Source organism: Dryas octopetala, chromosome 5 (genome assembly GCF_963921425.1).
Source record: "Dryas octopetala chromosome 5, drDryOcto1.1, whole genome shotgun sequence".
Classification (NCBI taxonomy): Eukaryota; Viridiplantae; Streptophyta; class Magnoliopsida; order Rosales; family Rosaceae; genus Dryas; species Dryas octopetala.
Window position 1 is genome coordinate 19063882 of NC_141370.1, and position 18765 is coordinate 19082646.

The 18765-nt window shown below is 36.6% G+C and overlaps 3 protein-coding genes across 3 annotated transcripts; 1 reads left to right on the top strand and 2 right to left on the bottom strand.

Moving 5' to 3' along the window:
- Positions 1 to 8386: 8386 nt before the first annotated feature.
- Positions 8387 to 9961, bottom strand: LOC147285315 (glutathione S-transferase L2, chloroplastic-like). The gene is made up of 7 exons (XM_086245788.1): positions 9923 to 9961; positions 9626 to 9817; positions 9301 to 9411; positions 9119 to 9221; positions 8962 to 9038; positions 8724 to 8831; positions 8387 to 8497 (listed from the first exon to the last, which is right to left on the bottom strand). The coding sequence occupies exons 1-7, from the start codon at positions 9959 to 9961 to the stop codon at positions 8387 to 8389; spliced, it is 741 nt and encodes a 246-aa protein (XP_086101914.1).
- Positions 9962 to 11705: 1744 nt separating this feature from the next.
- LOC147285316 (tubulin alpha-1 chain-like) lies at positions 11706 to 13433 on the top strand. The gene is made up of 2 exons (XM_086245513.1): positions 11706 to 12497; positions 12591 to 13433. Exons 1-2 carry the CDS (start codon positions 11799 to 11801, stop codon positions 13245 to 13247), a joined length of 1356 nt encoding a protein of 451 aa, XP_086101639.1. The 5' UTR covers positions 11706 to 11798; the 3' UTR covers positions 13248 to 13433.
- XK-2 (xylulose kinase-2) lies at positions 13383 to 18616 on the bottom strand. The gene is made up of 11 exons (XM_086245512.1): positions 18071 to 18616; positions 17090 to 17744; positions 16862 to 16950; positions 16334 to 16398; positions 16089 to 16144; positions 15500 to 15620; positions 15330 to 15404; positions 15194 to 15247; positions 14442 to 14554; positions 14182 to 14356; positions 13383 to 13918 (listed from the first exon to the last, which is right to left on the bottom strand). The coding sequence occupies exons 1-11, from the start codon at positions 18127 to 18129 to the stop codon at positions 13686 to 13688; spliced, it is 1695 nt and encodes a 564-aa protein (XP_086101638.1). The 5' UTR covers positions 18130 to 18616; the 3' UTR covers positions 13383 to 13685.
- Between the last annotated feature and the right edge of the window lie 149 nt (positions 18617 to 18765).

The window sequence follows — 18765 nt, forward strand, 5'->3', positions numbered from 1 at the left end:
GAAGCTTGTGAACTCCAACTATTTCTCTTGATCTTCGAAATAGAACTGGTGTTTCTATTTCTAAATTTTCCTTCATATTTAGAACAACATTTAGATATTTCTATTTTGGAACCTCTCCATCTATGTCGATGAGAGATGGTTTTTTTTTTGACTTAAAAGTTCCAAAGTAGAAATAAATGATTGTTTTAGAAAGCTTTGGAAATGCTTTAAGGTTCTAATATCTAAACTAGAACTTATGGCTCATACATATTTATAAATTAAAATTCACACTGATACTAACTAATCAAAAAACAAAAAACAAAAACCAAAAATACTTTTAATTTTATACGAATTCATTTGATATTATGTCAAGAAATAAAAGAAAAAGAGCATTTCTCTATGTAATACCAATTAAATAAGTTTTTCGGGTCAAAATTGAATTACTTCTATTTTAACTCTAATTTATTTATAAAATAATGTTAACAACAATGCCTTTAGCAATCTATATAATATAACAAGTTATTCACTTGTACCGATAGTTGTTTAAGAACATAAACCAAATTAAACTTGAAACAACAAAACCCAAAATTAAACTTGAAACAAAACCAAAAACACCTTTTTCCCCTTCCCTCATCCTTCCAAACCCTCACACACATAAGCATTGTCCAGGACATGCTTAGAGCATCGTTGATGGCCCCTTTGTGTAAGGGTTCAGAAAATGTGAAAATGAGAGTAGGGTAAAAAGGAAAAATTGCTTTTTTGTCATTTGGATTATGATATAGTTGCCTATTGATTTTTTTTTATTAACTAAACCATCCACATATGGGCGAGTGGCTTGCTATAGTCACCGGTCTATTCATTACTTGTGTTAGCAAATGTGTCACTTTTTAATTTACGCAAATAATGGCGAATGTCTGATTTTATATCATATTATTTTATTGTGTTATCTTTACTAACATTTGAAACGAAAAATAGAAAGAGAGACAAAATTGAGTTTTATCACTAATTAAACCATTCATGTATAGGTGCGAGGCTTTCTATTGTCGCCCGCTATTTTTGAATTACTTTATTTATTATTGAGGTTAATATATTTGTCATCTTTGGATTTATCTTAGTTAATCGCAAATCTTAAGGTGTTTGTGCTGATTTTGTAATTTTATTCATATCCTAACAATTTGTCACTATACCAAGCTTTTGCCCATCTTTAAACCAAATTTTACCCTTAAGAAAATAAACAAAAACAAAAAAATATTACAAAAAAAAAACCCCCCAACTCAAGCAACCCTCATCCCTCCTCTTTAGGAATGCAATGTTACACCTTATAGCAATATTGTGGATCCAGGTCATCATTCGAAATGTCTCATCTTCCCATCAGTTTACTATTCTTTCCAAATGAAAATTATGCCAAAAAATACAAAGTTTTAAAGAACTCAACAACTTTAAATGTTTATCACCGGTGGATACATCCGTTTTGGAAAATTCATCAAAATTCAACGATGGAGTAGATAGATAAAAAGTTCTCTACATCTTTTGGATGCACAGCCGAAACGAGTGAGATCTCTTACAATAAGGAAAGATAGAATTTGATGAGCAACATGGTCTGAAAAATTACTAAAGTTGTTAATCATACTCATAGTACTACAAGTTCTAACTCCTTGAGGCTAAAAACTTGCAGAGTTGCAGGAACCAGTAACTTATAGCTACAGTACATGAATTATAGGATCAATATCCTCTACCAGGCAGCATTACCTACTCAATGACATGAGAGCTTAAGAGGAAGCCCATCACTTTCTTTTATTTTATTTTGGGCTCTTGGTAGTTTAGAATCGTGTTCGTGTTATTCATGACTATGAATTTGTGTTTTGTTAATTCATGTCATTTTTGTGTTATGCAGGTTGACATGTTAAATGGGTTGAAACGATATTAGCACGAATCCAAACCTATTTACTTTGTGTGAATCGTGCTATTATGTCGTGTTCAAAATTGATACTCCTATGGAAGTGGGTGGCTTGCTATAGTCACATGCTGTTAAAATTACTCAATTTCTTGTGTGTTAGCAGATCTCTCATCTTTGAATTTATGTTAATTAAAAGCAAATTTTGAAGTTTTTTTATGTTAAATATTTTCGTGTTATGTGGTTTGACATGATTTTTATGCAAACAAAATTATATGTAAACACACGGGTTGACACGATTTTGGCACAAACACAATTATGCTCAACATGAATTCGTTTATTTTATGTGAGTGGTATTATCATGTCATGTCCAAAGTTGTCGCTCTCAAATTGTACTATTATTTAAAAATAAAAAAAATAAAAAAATAAAAAATAAAAAAGAAAGAGATACAAAAGGGTAAGTGTTTGTAAGGAGAAAAGGAACGAAGAGAAAGTTGAAAATGGCACTTCACCGGCCTCCCCAAATCCAAAAAGCGCAATGCCTGCCAAAACATAAAAACTACCTCCCCAACCAATAAAATTTGCCATTACACACCAACAAGAACCCACCTTTCTCTCTCTCGAAACCCCATAATATAACCCACAAATTGTTTTTTATAGAAGACTGAGAGAGTTGGCCGAGCTTGGCTTGGCTGACCCATTTTCCTGTTCTGCAATGGCTGTGGAAGACCGGTCTTTCTCTTTCTCTCCCACCTTGTGCAATGACCCAGCTGCCCTTGAGGTACCTTCTCACCATTCCTGCATTCACAGATTGAGAGCAGCAGTACAATGTAGCTCTTTCTCTCTGTAAAGAAAAAAACAAAAAAAATCCAACCTTCATTGTGTGGAGATGGGCAGACAGGATGGAGCCAGGCAAATTTTATATATATTATAGTTTTTTTCTTCTCAAAAAAAAGGAAAAAAATTTCATACCCTCTTGGTCATTTTTATGGGTTTTTATTTTTTATATTATGGATTTGTTTTCTTTTTCTATTTATTTTTCTTTTTTGGGGAGGGTTCTTGAAATTTTAAAGGCGGAGGAGGAGCATACAGTTCGTCATCAATCATGGGTATTTGTCACTACATACTGAAATGTCAAGAAGAAGACAGTGTGTGAAGAATTTTGATTACTAGACTTTGCTTCCCATGTATGTATTCAAGTGTTGTTGTGGGCTTACATGGTTGTTGGTCATAATGGTGCTGATGATTATGATGATGATGATGTATGTATATTTTTCCCCAAATTTTCCATATACATTGAGTTGATTTTATAAAATATGGCGGTATAGTTCTTTTATGTGTGTTTTTCTCATCTTGTGCTTTTAATTCCTTTTCCATATTAGTATCTTTTTTATTTTATATTTTATTTGCTCAACAATCATATGGAAACTTATTGAATATGTCTATTGCTTGTGGGAGTGAATAAGGGGTTTTCAATGATTGCAAACAGCTACCTGATTATGAAACTGTTCCATTTTGCCTCTAATAGCATTTAACGAAATTACTGTATTTGTCTTCATGTAGCATTTGAGTTCTTCTCCACCGGTTTATTGAGAAATAGAAGGGTGGAAGTGAGAAAAGTAGAATCACTTCATCAATGTGTTGCATAGATGTCTTTAGGCATTTGGGTTGTCTTTTACCAGTGTGTTGTCTTATGGAATCTTTAAGTTACTAACTAGCTGTTGGAAATCTCTGTTTGTAAGTTCTCATTATGTGTTTAAACTCCAAAGAGAGAATTAGCAGTCAAGCAGGTCCAGGATGAATTGTAACTTTGGTTGTTGATCTTTTTAAACAATTTCTTGTCACTGCATCTCATGAGGCATGTTATTTGAGTGCTTCCTTGTATTCTTACATTGTAAATATTATTTTATCTTTGAGGTCTGGTGCGGAAAAATGTCTGAAATCACAATTCTTGAGAAATGAGTTTTTTCTCCTCATCATTTTCTTTCTTTGGCCCTTCTATCAATGTTGTCCATCCTAGAGGATCTAGTTATAAACTTATAAATGTTGGTGGAAGTTCAAATAAATGGTTGAAACCTCCTTGCTAATGGATAGAATGGGTCAAGTAAATCATTTTGAAATAAATAATCAGAATTGGTATATCATTCCCTGTTATAGTTGCAGTGTATTCTCTGTTTTGAGTCTTAATTATTAATTTCAGATTGTTAACTTTGTAAGCTATTGTTTGTTGGTTACAAATTGTCTTTTGTCTTCAGATTTTGCAAAAATTTTCTGTCCCTCTCATGTCTATTCATCAAACAAAGCAACTTCCATGCTTGTTCCAAAAGTTCGTGACCAATTCCACTCATGGTTTGACTGAACTTTTACCAGAGTCATACTTCAGTTGTCTCCTTTGTTTGACATGCAGTTTGCTAAAGGTCATCCTTATATTCTCGATTGCTGATACATTCAATTGTCTCTTCTAGTTTACCTTCTTTTATAATGCAGGAACCATCATAACAATATTTCATTTTACCAACTGAAGTAGTCTTCTCAGGTTACAACCAGTTATCAAACTTGTAGCATGCTAGTTCCATAACCATTTGGTTTGATCTCTGGTTATTCAATATAACGTTTAAGTACTGAGTAAATTTGTGTTTAGATTTATGTAATTCGCCTCTCAAAAGATCATTCTTTTTAAGTTTACTTAGTATCTAACATGTTTAGGTTCTGTCACAAACTTCATTCACAAGAGCATATTTACATCAGAATTGTTTTGGTTACTCTTTTATATAGAAGCATTGCCAACTTGTTTTACTTAGAAGGGTTGTGTACTGTACTCTAGTATTGGTACCAAAATCTATCACAGTGGTGGGAACTATCACTTTGTAATTTCATATGGCACTTTAAAAGATTCTCCTTTTCTTTTTAATCCTTGCTAGACATTTTCAGCTGGTTTCATCTGTTTGATACATGATAAATCCATCATCTTAGTACTAGGGATCTTTTGTCTTGAAGCTGTAGTTGTTGAATATTTGGATAAGCATTGCACATTGCTTGTTTTAGCAAATAAGTTAGAGAAAAAAGAGTATAAATACAAATACATTATGTATGGCCGATATGTTTGTTGGATTGAATACTTTTACTTGTTTATTTTAATAAGTATTCAATTATTTATTCCCTTCTTCCTGGATGATTGGATAACATTTACATACATAGGACATACATGTTTCTCTAGAGAAGGCAGCAAACAAGACAAGATGAGCTGACCTTGGCCTGCCTAGCTAGGAAGTTGAGATCCTATAGAGATGGATACAAAATGCCTTTGTGAGTTGTGGTTATTAGGTCAAGTATATCATTCTGCTAACAAAGCAAGTTACTTGTTTCTAGCTATTCTCTGTTGTCCTTGACTTCAAACCAATTCATTGTTAGAGAAATTGACAGGCTTTGATCAGCAAGGTCTTTCTCAAATTGGTGATGCATCACATTAACCACTCTTTGGGCATTCTGGGGTTCAGAGTTTAGCTCTAGCTTGAAACTTGATGGAGCATGTGTTTGTGTTTGTTTGTTGTCATGTGACTGCATATTTACATGCCTTCATTTGCCAAAAGCAATATGTTTTCATGTTCAGGAATTGAGGTGATGCAACTTATTCGACCCCAAAATTGTAAGACCCTCCCTCATGGGAGAGGCATAGAATGCACATAGAGAAAAACATATAGGTGTAGCTTCACCTTGTACTTTGCAAACAAATAAAGTAGGAAATGGTATTGAAGGTTTTGAATGCAAGACTACTGATGACCAAAGCTCCAATGTCATATTAGACAATCACTAGGTCCCAAAAGTCTAAGTTGTTTGGAAGCAAATTGATAATGTTGTCAGGTAAGAGTAAAACCAAGTCAAGTTAACATATTAATCTTGTCGGGTAAGAGGTAACTAAAACCACAAACAATAACGTAAAGTAATGTTTATGAATCTTTGCATGCTAGAGGTGTCAACAGGCTATGCCGGTACGAGCACGATATGATTAAAATAGCAATGACACGACTCAAGCACAAGCACAACACAAGTAGATGGACTGGGTCGGGCTCAAGTTTCAGTCCATCAAACATGAGCACAACACGGGCCAAAACACGAGCACGAAATGGGCAATAACTACGTATGACTTATTTAACATTGGTTTTTTATCTTTCAAAAAAACTTTCAACAAGAAAATTCTATTTTTAAAGTAAAAAAAAAATGTTAAAATAAGAAAAAAATGACATAAAATAAGTTTCTAATCCTAAAAAGAAAAAAAGGGTATGTGGGTCAGTCTGTTTAAGGTATGACACAAGCATGAATTGACCATAGGCCATTTGGGCCTAGGATTTTGCTATATGAGCCAACACAAACACGACACAAAACACAAATGGGCCCGACTTAAATAGCCAGAAAACTACATCGGCCAAGTTCACAATTTATCGTTTGACACCTCTATCACAAGAAACTACATTGGCCAAGTTCACAATTTATCGTTTTGCTGTAATGATCTCACTCTCAAGTTGCCTGGTGTGGTTTGTTTAGTCCGACATTTGGGTGGGTCTTTTGTGCAAATTGCATGGGTTGTCATTGGGCCTCAAAATTGGATGCGTTGTTGTTCTTGTTACGAGTCAGCTTTGGATCCTCTTGAAGGATGTAGACCCAATGATATAAATGGAGGAGCTACTGTCCCTTGGGCCCTCGACGTTGATGGCCCAACTGCTCACCACTTAATTAACGTTTTACCAGATTAGTCACATTTTATTATTATTATTAATTAACTTTTGATACTTAGACCAAATGGTCATTCACTTATCAGCTAGTCACTTAAAAATTAAGTTTGTGCCGTATAACATCTTTAATATTATAAAGCCAGATATGGGGTTTGGTGTTACAGGCGTTATCAAAAATGAGATTGTTTAAATTACCCTTCATTCAACAAACAATTCTATAAAAACAACATAATAAATAAGGGCATAATTGTAAAATATAATTATTAAAATAAAAAAAACACCCCACCATCTTAAAACGTAAAGAGAATGATGGGAAGTTATGTGAAAAGTTATAAAAAAATTTAAAAAAATTTAAAAAAATGTCAATTCACACGCGCATGACGTGTGCCAAGAGGCTAAGTATTTTTATTAGAACAATTAATTAGTGCTGTCTTTGTAGTTTGGTCTTTATTTCATTTAGGTTCTCATAATTTTAATTTTTTAATAAAATCTCTATAGTTTACATTTTTTTACAATCAAATATAAAATTTTGTCTAAATTTTAGTCAGTGAATTCTTACTTTAATAAACGCAATAGTACAACTGTTCAAATTTTATAACCGTTTTACCCCTAAACTATACGTGATTTTCACATAAAAATTTTATTTGAAATTTAGACGATATCCTAATTTTAAACTTAATTGCAACAACATATCAGCTACATAAACTTTGTTAAGTAAAATGAAACTAACAGGACTTAAGTAATACAATAATAAACTACGGAGATCAAAGTATCATTAGATGATAATTTTCAATATAACATCTTATCATTTGAGTTTTTTATTAAAATTGATTATTATCTCACACAAACTCGTATATGATCCGACTTAATAACACAGATAAAAAATAGGTTGAATTGGCCCAGATTGATATTTGATAAGTTGCGGATTTATTTTAGGGTTTTTTTTTTTTAAGTCCATTTTTTAAAATTTACTATTCATTCGGCCCAACCGCTACAGTAAACTACTGTAGCGGCCCACTTTTTAAAAAACCGTTACTGTAGCGTGCTACAGTGTTTTTAAAATGCAATTTTTTTTTCTTTATTTTAGTGCCATTTAGTACATAAATTACTAAAAAAAAATCATAATTTAAGTATTTTTTATTTCATAAACATGTTAAATAATAACTAACATAAAACACAAAAAATCAAGATGAGACATCCATAATCTTTTGCATTTTATTAGTAAATATAATTGTTACTATCGAAAAGTAACAATCACCTATTGCTACTATCGAAAAGTAACAATCACCTATTACTACTACCCGGCAATAACAATCACCTATTGCTACTGCCCGACAGTAACAATCACCTATTGCTACTGCCCGATAGTAACAATCACATATTGCCACTGCCCGACAACAACAATCTCCTATTGCTACTGCCCGACAGTAACAATCACCTATTGTTATTGTTTGATATAATTTAAACATAATACAATCCTTGTGAAAGTATAAACAACCAAATGAATTATAAACCTATGACACAATTACAACAAACTAAAACAGAAATAAACCCAAACCAATTACTACTTGGCAGTAACAATCATAGCCTCATTTACATATTGTTACTGATAAATAGAATTGTTACTGTCGAATAGTAACAATTTATAACATTAATATTATTGTTACTATAGAATAGTAACAATTACAAATCAATAAAAATAGTTGTAAATGTAGTAGTAACATGTTAAATACTAATAAATAAGTACAGCCACCTCTTTCATTCTTATTATCAGCAGCAACCTTTAGAATTGACTTCCCAAAGTGAAAATTACCAAAAAACGTCTCTTGTAGCTTTCAACAAGCTCTTTGGGATCATGCCGGGTTCGTTTGTAAGCTTCATTTTTGTTCATCTCCTACAAAATTGATATATACTCACATGAGTGATCTTTTTTATTGAGTACCAAATTCATTTTGTATGATTTCAATTATATAATACACGCATTTATATTTTAAAACTTGGGTTAACTTCTGAGGAAGTTCAAAGGCATGTCATATGCAAGTGACACGTAACATTGAGAGATATGTTGAGACTTATTATGGAAATTATGTGAAGGAAAGACCACCAAATACAAAGTGTACCTCAATCCATTCTGCCAGTTTAGGTCTGCCTGCAATCATGTCATACTTCTTCACATCCAATAAAAAAGGTTGAAATCTTTCAATGAATGGAGCATAAGCTATATCCACCTGAAATGAAGGACAAAACTTAAAAACTTTTCAAAAGATGGACAAGTACAGAAGAACTGCCTAATAAAGCTTAAGAAAAATGAGAACTAAAACACTAATTGGCAGCAAGCAGATACAGCAGCCATATTACCAGACTGAATTTGCCAAGAAAGAAAGGTCCATCTTCAAATTTGGAAAGAGCAGTTTCAATATAGTCAAACGCAGCACCTGCTTTAACATACAACCATAGTCACATGAGCTCATTTTCAACTTTAAAGTAACTACAAAAGAAGCAAGTGATCACTCACTAGCTGCCTCAATTCCATCTCCTTTAAATGAAGAAAACCCAGATTTATTGAAGGAGTCCGTGTAGGACATCAACTCTTCTGCAAACTTTCTCTTTGCAGGATCCTATATTCACAGAGTATTAGCTTTAGTAATACCATAGAGAAGTCAATATTTAGTAACAAAAGTATTCACCAAATCTTACATCAGGGAACAGGGAAGGCCCTTCAAAGTTACTGTCAATATATCTAATCAAATCAAGACTCTCTCCTTTGATTTCGTTATTGTGTTCCAATGAACACAGTAAGTTTGCAATGAAATTTCAATAGCTCCAACCCCCATTTCTTGACTATCTCTTCTTTGCCTACACCATCATTACTGTATTCTTCCACAAGAAGATGAAATATTGAAAGAACAAAGACATCCACTGAGTGTTGAAATAAACACAGCTAAATCAAAAACCAAAAAATAAACTAAATATTGAGACTGAGATTCACAAGCAAAAGATATAAACAACAAATGAGTCCTACCTTAGCTTGCTGTGCATATAAAGTGGAGCCGATGGTGGGTCGTACACTAGAAGTGACAGAACAACGCCGGAAAGTCCCACTCTCAGGGGAGGCGCGTGGTGCGCGTTCGCCGGAGTCTGGTGGTGGCGCGACTCGAAACCTTGGGGGAACGGTAAATCGAAGTCCCCTAAGCCCAGTGGTGGTCGCGATGATCTGGTTGCCAAAGGTTTTGGGTTTCTGATCTTTGTAGATCTGCTGAGCGACCCACCGAGCGCGCGCGAGAGAGAAACATAGAGAGTGAGCTCAACAGGTTCGTACAGTTCCTCCAGATCTCAGAGATCCATTTCGCTTCGCCATGGCTCAGCCTCTCGTAAAGAAGGACGACGATCATGACAGCGAAGGTGAGTGTGTGTCCCCGTCACTTGCAGAGAAACAGAAATGGAGGGAGACGGAGAGAGAGAAACAGAGAAGGAGGGAGATGGAGAGAGAGAGAGAGAGAGACGGCGAAGCCTACTCCGCCGAAAACGATTCGATTCCCAAGGCCTGCATCAGGACCATCTTCGCCATCGCGAAGAAGCTCTGCGAGCAAATCTTCCAGGGCATCAGCACAGCCATTCAACAACGAGCTCTGAGCTAACAAGGTGAGACAAAGTGAGGTCAGAGAGAGAGACGGAGAAAACAAGACGGAGAAGAGAAAGAATGTTAAAATGTGGATCGGGTTAGATGTTATTGGACATCCTTCGAAACTAATAAAAAGCACAGGGTTTTAAAGGTATAAAGAGCCCAAATTTGGGTTTTATAATCATTTACTTTTTATTTTATTTTATTTTACTTTTTCTGATAGGTGCGGGTTTATTTTATTTTAAATGGGCAATAGGATATTTGTAAACTACCATTAGGTCCCATTCCGGATCACTTTATTTGGGAGCCTGCACTTACTGGGACTTACATGCTTAAATCACCCACATGACTGTAGATGGATAATCAAAAGCATGTGATGGCACCATATCTAAACAATATTTGGAACTTACAATTCCTATTTCCTACCTATGAAGTAAAGATGTTTTGGGCCCCAATTTTGGTTTACAATATATAATCTTTTTAGTCTTTTATCTCATTATTACTTGATTTTGAGTTGTTCTTTTGTATAAAATAATTTTTTGTTCTGATGGTAATACGGTCATGTAGTGCTGTTATAACATGTGTATATTTATTAATAATATATATTAACATATAAACGGTTCATCCACCTCATAACACGTGGATTAGAAACATTACATGATGATATTATGATTACATTAAAAAATTTCTCTAAAATTGGATTATATGGTTGAAGTGTTTTTGGATTTGCTAGATTTAGAGATATAAGATTTTGTATTGGGACTTTGGCCCTCCCAAATGCAAAAAAAAAAAAAAAAATGTTTATTACTCCCTAGTATTATGGACAATCAAAATTCTTAACCATAGATACAATTAATTACATAATTAAGCTAAAGAACAATTCGTACGTGTCATCAAAGTAAATTAGATTGCCAAATACTTGACAGTTGCATATGAATTTACCACTTGATTTCTATTTGAATTTTAATATTTGCGAACTTGATTAGGTTTTATTTATTGTGAGTCTTAGCAGATTTATTGGTTTTATTTAAAATTGTACAAGGATTAAAAATATAATTTACCCTATTTTGCTAGTTTTTGTTTTTCTTGGTGTTGTGATGCTCTTGGTTAATGAACAAAAAATATCTTATAGCTGTTAACTTGTTGTGGGTCTGTGACCTCTAAAGAGGATCACGTTTGTAATTTTATTTCCGATATATAAGAGAAATAATGAAATTAAATAAGATTGATTGGTATTCATAATTAGAAAACCCAGTCGAAAATGACAAGGATGCATAATAAAAGAGTGGATCACACCCCTAAATTATTACCCATTTCCATAATTAAAGGGTAAACGGTCAGTTGGTTGGTGCCCGCCAGGCTGGCCCGATGATTTTGAATTCCCCATCTGAGCTGAGCTGAACTGGCAAACCCTAATTTAACCGCAGTCAAGTAAACTGTGGTTAGATCTGTGCGCTTTAAAAGCACAGCCAAGTCCCTGCAATTCACCACCCAAAACATCAGAGGCGTCTTGGTAAACGCCGCCATTGCCGTTCTTCGCGCAAAGCACAAAAAACAAGTCCAAGCTCCGAAAATGAGAGAGTGCATTTCAATCCACATCGGTCAGGCCGGAATCCAAGTGGGCAATGCCTGCTGGGAGCTCTACTGCCTGGAGCACGGCATCCAGCCCGACGGCCAGATGCCGAGCGACAAGACCATCGGCCGCGGCGACGACGCCTTCAACACCTTCTTCAGCGAGACCGGCGCCGGCAAGCACGTCCCCCGCGCCATCTTCGTCGACCTCGAGCCCACCGTCATCGACGAGGTCCGCACCGGCACCTACCGCCAGCTCTTCCACCCCGAGCAGCTCATCAGCGGCAAGGAGGACGCCGCCAACAACTTCGCCCGCGGCCACTACACCATCGGCAAAGAGATCGTCGATCTCTGCCTCGACCGCATTCGAAAGCTCGCTGACAACTGTACCGGTCTCCAGGGTTTCCTCGTCTTCAATGCTGTCGGTGGAGGAACCGGGTCGGGTCTCGGCTCGCTTCTCCTGGAGCGTCTCTCCGTTGATTACGGAAAGAAGTCTAAGCTCGGATTCACTGTGTATCCTTCGCCTCAGGTTTCGACGTCCGTTGTAGAGCCCTATAACAGTGTTCTCTCCACGCACTCTCTGCTTGAGCACACCGACGTGTCCGTGCTTCTCGACAACGAGGCCATCTACGACATCTGCCGTCGCTCTCTGGACATTGAGCGCCCCACTTACACCAATCTCAATCGCCTCGTCTCTCAGGTATTTGATCAAACACTTTTTTTACGAGCATGCCAATACTGATTGGGTTTGATTGGTTTGATTCATGGGGTTTTCTTTCTGTTTGGATTGCAGGTCATTTCTTCGCTGACGGCGTCTTTGAGGTTCGATGGAGCTCTGAATGTGGACGTGACTGAGTTCCAGACGAACCTGGTTCCTTACCCGAGGATCCATTTCATGCTCTCGTCCTACGCTCCAGTGATTTCCGCGGAGAAGGCGTACCACGAGCAGCTCTCGGTGGCTGAGATCACCAACAGTGCCTTCGAGCCTTCGTCCATGATGGCCAAATGTGATCCCCGCCATGGCAAGTACATGGCCTGCTGTTTGATGTACCGAGGAGACGTGGTGCCCAAGGACGTGAACGCGGCCGTGGCCACCATCAAGACCAAGCGTACCATTCAGTTTGTGGACTGGTGCCCGACCGGGTTCAAGTGCGGGATCAACTACCAGCCCCCCACTGTTGTTCCGGGCGGCGACCTTGCTAAGGTGCAGAGGGCTGTTTGCATGATATCCAACTCCACCAGTGTTGCTGAGGTGTTTTCTCGCATTGATCACAAGTTTGATTTGATGTATGCCAAGCGTGCCTTTGTGCATTGGTATGTGGGTGAGGGCATGGAGGAAGGAGAGTTCTCCGAGGCTCGTGAGGATCTTGCTGCTCTGGAGAAGGATTATGAGGAGGTTGGTGCTGAGTCTGCTGAGGGAGATGATGGTGATGAAGGAGATGACTACTGATTCTGGAGGTTCATGCTTTTGTGTGTTTGTTGCTTTTGCTTTGCCTTGTAATCGATGGTTCTCTGATTGTGGTGTGTGGCTAATGTATGTGCTCTATAGCCTGTATGCATCATATCCATAGCCTGCACTGTTCTATGTTCTTATTCTATGTTTTTATTCAATGTTATGTCATCATGTTTGCTGCTACTGCTCTCTATCTCTATCCTTTTTACTGGTTTTTCAAAACCTGTAAATTCAATTCTACAGCTTTGGTTTCAATTCAAGAATTATAGTTTAAAAACCAAACTATTAGTCTCAAAACAGCCATGGATATTATTATTTAAATCACCAACACCAAAATTATGAAAGGATTAGAGTAACATGTGCCTTACACAACCATCCCAACTCTAAAGCATCCGAAGGTTAGACTAAGAACACATAATAGTAGCAACTGAAATCTTAGATTCGTCCCAGTTTTTCAACTAGGCGGTTCTCTATTTCAAGTCTCTTCTTCGTCATCAACCCATACATGTTAAATTGCCTCATGTCCGGTGTCGCTACGAGTCTGCATTTGAGAGTCGGCGAAGTCTTCAACTTATTTTCATATACGTGTGAGAAGGGAACAAAACTGCCTTTCTGGCTGCATAGCCAACCATGAGCAGCCCTCAATGCAGCTCCCAGAGAAGCTGAATCTGTAAAGGGAGCAAAACAAAAAAAAGAATAAGTTGCAGTGATTTCAAGCAAAGAATAAGGATACTATTATCAATATCAGAGTGTCCACATTTGATTCATTAGATAAAACTTGTTTGAGGTGTGGCTTTAGTACTGATGTACAAAATGGAATAACACAGCAAGGTACACAATGCTTAAACAGCAAGGTGTGGCTTTAGTACTTGATTCAGGTGCTGCTTAATTAGAAAATACGAAATAACACAGCAAGGTACACAATGCTTACCAGGTCTTTCAACTGTGTACACCTCACATCCAAAAACACAAGCTGCTATGCCCAGAATGTTGCGACTTGCGGATGCACCTCCAGTGGCTATTATTCGCTTTGGAGGAAAAGGCATTCCAATTCTTTCTGCATGACCTCGCATTGACATGAACTGGCCATCTACTAATGCCCGACACTGAAATTTAGTAAATTAGTCTTCTTCGGAAGTTCATGTAGGATATCATTGACCTATGTGTATAATTTACATTTTAAATACAGACCTCATGAGTTGGTCCACCAAGTATCTCCACTTCCTGTTCAGTCACGCCCTCCAAAGTGTCACCGGTGAAAACCTCACCGGTAGAAGTTTTAAGTTGGTAGCGATGAAAACCAACTAGAAGCATAAACTAGAGTTCATTATTTGTTGCGTACAATTATGATGGAATTATAGAATTAAATAGTTAAAAAGCAGATAAATATCCCAGCATTATAGAAAACTAGATATGCCATCTTCTTAAACAAAACAGAAAAACAAGACAAACATGCAAACACTAACGGAAGCAATACTGTAGAGTTAAAGCTCCCTGGTAGCACACAATCCATTTGGTCATATTCTTCTGTAACGGCCTACTTGATGCCCATACCAAACAAATAGATCAGAAACAACAATTTCGTCAAACTAGGTCTTTTTCCAATTACAAGGCTGGAAACTGCTAGATGCCTTCACAAGTATTTTGATTGAAAACCAACACATAAAAGAAGGCAAGTTGCCAGCAGATACTAAATATGGACCGGACAATACTTGCCTCCCTCCCACAGATGCATGTCCTTTTTGGTATTTCATTCAATTTATGAATTGATTTTTTATTTATTTGGAATGAAAAGACCAAAAAGGACATACTCTTGTGAGAGAGGGTTGGAGGAGGCTCCTCCAACCAAGGACTGAGGCAAGTATTGTTCGTATGGACCAACCTCGGTCACTAAAAGAGATTACAATTATAAATGGAGAAGATAATTAAAAAAATAATCCAACCTGGAAGTGGGGGAAGGATTTCATTCTCCTTGTAGTAGAAACCCAACTGTCCAGCTAAAACGAAACCACAATGTAAAATAGAGAACAGATGATAATAATTCCAGAAAGAAATTAGTTCAGACAAGACATTACTCACTAATTAGAGTTAATGTAGGCGAAACTAAATCATTGAATTGATCCCAACTGCCATCCGCATAGAGGTTGCGAAAATCTAAAATGAAGATCGAGGTCATACTAGGAAACTAGAAAATACATCTCAATTTGAACCCGTAGGAATATGGGTCAGCAGTGAGCACATAGTAGTACCTTCACGAATTAGAGACCCATTCTTGTAGCACAACATTACCATGTAGCCTTTCGTGTCAACAGGATTAGGGAAAACATGTCCTTCCAATCTAGGTTGAGGATCATCAGTAATCCCGATGACCTGAGCAATAGGCACAAACAAATTGTAACACAAGAAAGCAGTGAGCGGAAAGAGTAGCTTGAATAGTCATTTACAAGGAAGAAACAATTGAGATTCTGGTCATGACTCCTGTAACATGTAATATCATAAGTACACTGAATACCTCTATACAAATGCATATTTGCCCTATGCTCTACAAGATAAGGCAATTGGCATTTCAATGGATTACACTAAGGGCCCATTAGGTAACATTTTTCTTTGTTCTTTTAATTATGGAGAGTGAGGAGAGGAATATGAGAGATAGAAGAGAGACGTAAGGGAAAGAGCACGAAGAATGCATAGAAATACCATTTTAAATGGTCATCATTTCTCATTTCTAATTCTATCTATTCTCCCATTTCTCTCCCCTGTCCCTTCTTTAATTAAATAAAGAGAACAAAAAACAGAAAAGCTATCAAGAAAACCCTAAGAATTTTTATTTCAACTTACAGTGTCACTTGTACCAAGACTGATAGCTAGATCCCCTGGGGTACTTAGGGTTAAACCTGCAGGTACAAGATGCTTTCAGCTGATGAGAAGATAAGAAACAACTAAAACATATGACCACCTCCAGCCAAAATGAAAGCAACAGCAGCCAACAGAAGAACTCTTAAAGAGTTAAAAGAAAATTCACCAGTTCAATGGATATTTGGAACATTAGCAACATAAATGAGTGATATAAGAAAATAAGGCACCTGCCAGGCTGTTGGGGTTGTCTCCTGACCACTGAATAACCAAGCAATTCTTGTTGAAGCCAAATCTGCAAAGAGATATTTAAAATCTCTTAAACGTTAACTAAATATTTTCAGACAGTAAGAATACATTTACAATAGGGCCAGAACATGGCTTTATAACCCACTCTTTGATATTGAAATTCTTGTATCACAAATTATATCATAGATTCTTTTTTTTCTTTTCTTTTTGATAAGTAGACCTTACATATCACAGCCATATCATGCATGTTCTAGCATTTCAAGTACTATGTTAATCTGTTACCAAATAGAAAACAAAAAAGCAAAAAAGCAAAAGAGAAAAATAAAAGAATACTACCGAAATGGCAACAAAAATACTAGAATGTAGAATAACATAACAGTACAAATATGCTTATCGAAAAAAAAGAAAAAGCGAAAAACATAAGAGTACAGAAGTGGACTGTGCAAACAACGGTAAATTACGTTCTTGTTTCAAATGTTCAATGTATTCCTTAACAAACAGCCACTAACCTGTCCACATAATACGGAGCAATGTGACCAGCAACTGCATGGGCAGGGGCTAGCTTTCCAAGTTTTTCCTCCAGACCAGGGGAAGTGACCTTCAATAAACATGAAGCACCAAGAAAATTAGTCAAACGGAAAACAGTAAACTAATTATGAGACGCTGAGGCAACACTCCAAAAAGTAGTGAAGAAATTCAAATGAATCAGGAAGAATTACTCTCAAAATATGACAAACCTCTAAAAGTATTTTAGACCAGGCCCTTTTCTTTATATCCATCAAGTTCATCCCAGCACCATCAGATTCATCAATGCAGGCATATTCTCCAATTAGAAGAGACGCCATAAAAGAACTAACAAGGGAGATCCTCTCGGTGTTGTTATAAACTTCGGGTTGTATCTCGAATATCTTCTTAATCTGTGGGCCTGTGAATCTTTCATAACCGCGCGAACCTGTAAGTTGGGCTAGCTCTAATGCTCCACCAACAGCTTTCTCTAACTCTCTACACTGTGCTGTGGTGCTGCTATCCATCCATATTGGTGATTCCTTCACAGAGAAGGCACCATTGAGCTGATCCACCAATGGCTTCGCGGCGTCCAATGTTGATAGTATCGAAGAGCTTCCATTCTTCCAATAGACACTACCATGTTGCTGTCCACTACCGGAAACCGCAGTAATTTTCCCAAAATCCAAATTTGATTTGGAAAGTTTATTAAGAACGAGGTCTAGAGCTTCCACCCACATCAGGGTGGGTGAAACAATTCTACCATCAACCATGGGGTCTCGGTAAACTCCATCTTTGGTTTTGTAATGGGGCAATTGGGTGTCAAATTGGACAAGCTCTGTAGTAACAATGTTGAGACTGGAGTCTAGCACAGTTGCCTTCAACGACCTTAGTAGAAACCAAAATAAATTGATAAAATAAAAATCATGCTTTACCAATTCAGATTACAGAGGATCAAATTCCCTATCTAATCTACTTTCTCATGATTAATCATAGACTTGAAAAAAACTGAATTGAAGATATATCAAAAAGATACGAAGAACAGATAATCCTAATTAACTTCACTGTGAATGAAATGCAGTAAAACAATGATTACCCACAACCCCATAACCATTAACCAATCAAAATTGTGAATTGGTGATATGGGTATTTCTGATTTTCTGACGAGAATCAAAGGCAAATCAGTGTAAAAGAGTGAGGGATTTGTAACTTACTGAGTAGAACAGTCAAATCCAAGAAAATAAGAATCCTGGGGGAGAGAGTAATCTGCCATTGGAACAAGCAAAACCCAACCCTTACTGATTCTACTCTGCTGCTTTCAGCAACACCACCAATCCAAAATGAAGTTGAAGAAGATTGGTCTTGCTCTTTCTCGGTGAAAGTTTTCACTGCCTTGCTTATATATCAGAGCTCTTTGAGGTTGGAACGGGAATTAGTTTTTGTATCAAATTAAAGATCGGATATTGGATAAGGATGTAAAAGAATTTTTGATGAATTTGGAAAGGAATCAAATGTGTATATATTTGTATTTGACAAATGGATTGATTTGATTTGTGGAATGCATTGATATGTTAGACGTAAAATCCCGAAACCGTCGCTCACCAAAACAAAATCCGATAATGTTGAAGTTTCGGAGACTTGATTCGGTTGACTCTTGGATTCAAATACGAGTATGAGTATCACTGTAACGGGAAATATAGTAGTTAGCATTAGCTAAGAGCCTAAGACTACGTGAAATCGATATTTGCCTACTGCGCATAATCATTCATCGACACTACTTCTGTTTTGTTTTGTTTTTTTTTTAAGGAAGCCTTCAAATTATGTTTTATTTTAGCCCAAATGAGATATCAGTCTGTGAGAAAAACTTCCAGCATTCAGCAATATAGATAATACTGATTTAGTACCTATT

Excerpts from the sequence above, each read along its gene's own strand:
- LOC147285316 (XM_086245513.1), top strand. The coding sequence starts at position 11,799 with ATGAGAGAGTGCATTTCAATCCACATCGGTCAGGCCGGAATCCAAGTG. Across the intron at positions 12,498-12,590 it reads TCAATCGCCTCGTCTCTCAG|GTCATTTCTTCGCTGACGGC; the intron begins GTATTTGATCAA and ends TTTGGATTGCAG.
- LOC147285315 (XM_086245788.1), bottom strand. The coding sequence starts at position 9,961 with ATGGCGAAGCGAAATGGATCTCTGAGATCTGGAGGAACT. Across the intron at positions 9,039-9,118 it reads AGATGGAATTGAGGCAGCTA|GTGCTGCGTTTGACTATATT; the intron begins GTGAGTGATCAC and ends ATGTTAAAGCAG. Across the intron at positions 8,832-8,961 it reads TTCTTGGCAAATTCAGTCTG|GTGGATATAGCTTATGCTCC; the intron begins GTAATATGGCTG and ends CCTTCATTTCAG.
- XK-2 (XM_086245512.1), bottom strand. The coding sequence starts at position 18,129 with ATGGCAGATTACTCTCTCCCCCAGGATTCTTATTTTCTTGGATTTGAC. Across the intron at positions 14,357-14,441 it reads TTGGTGGACCAACTCATGAG|TGTCGGGCATTAGTAGATGG; the intron begins GTCTGTATTTAA and ends ACTAAATTTCAG. Across the intron at positions 13,919-14,181 it reads GTACACAGTTGAAAGACCTG|ATTCAGCTTCTCTGGGAGCT; the intron begins GTAAGCATTGTG and ends CTCCCTTTACAG.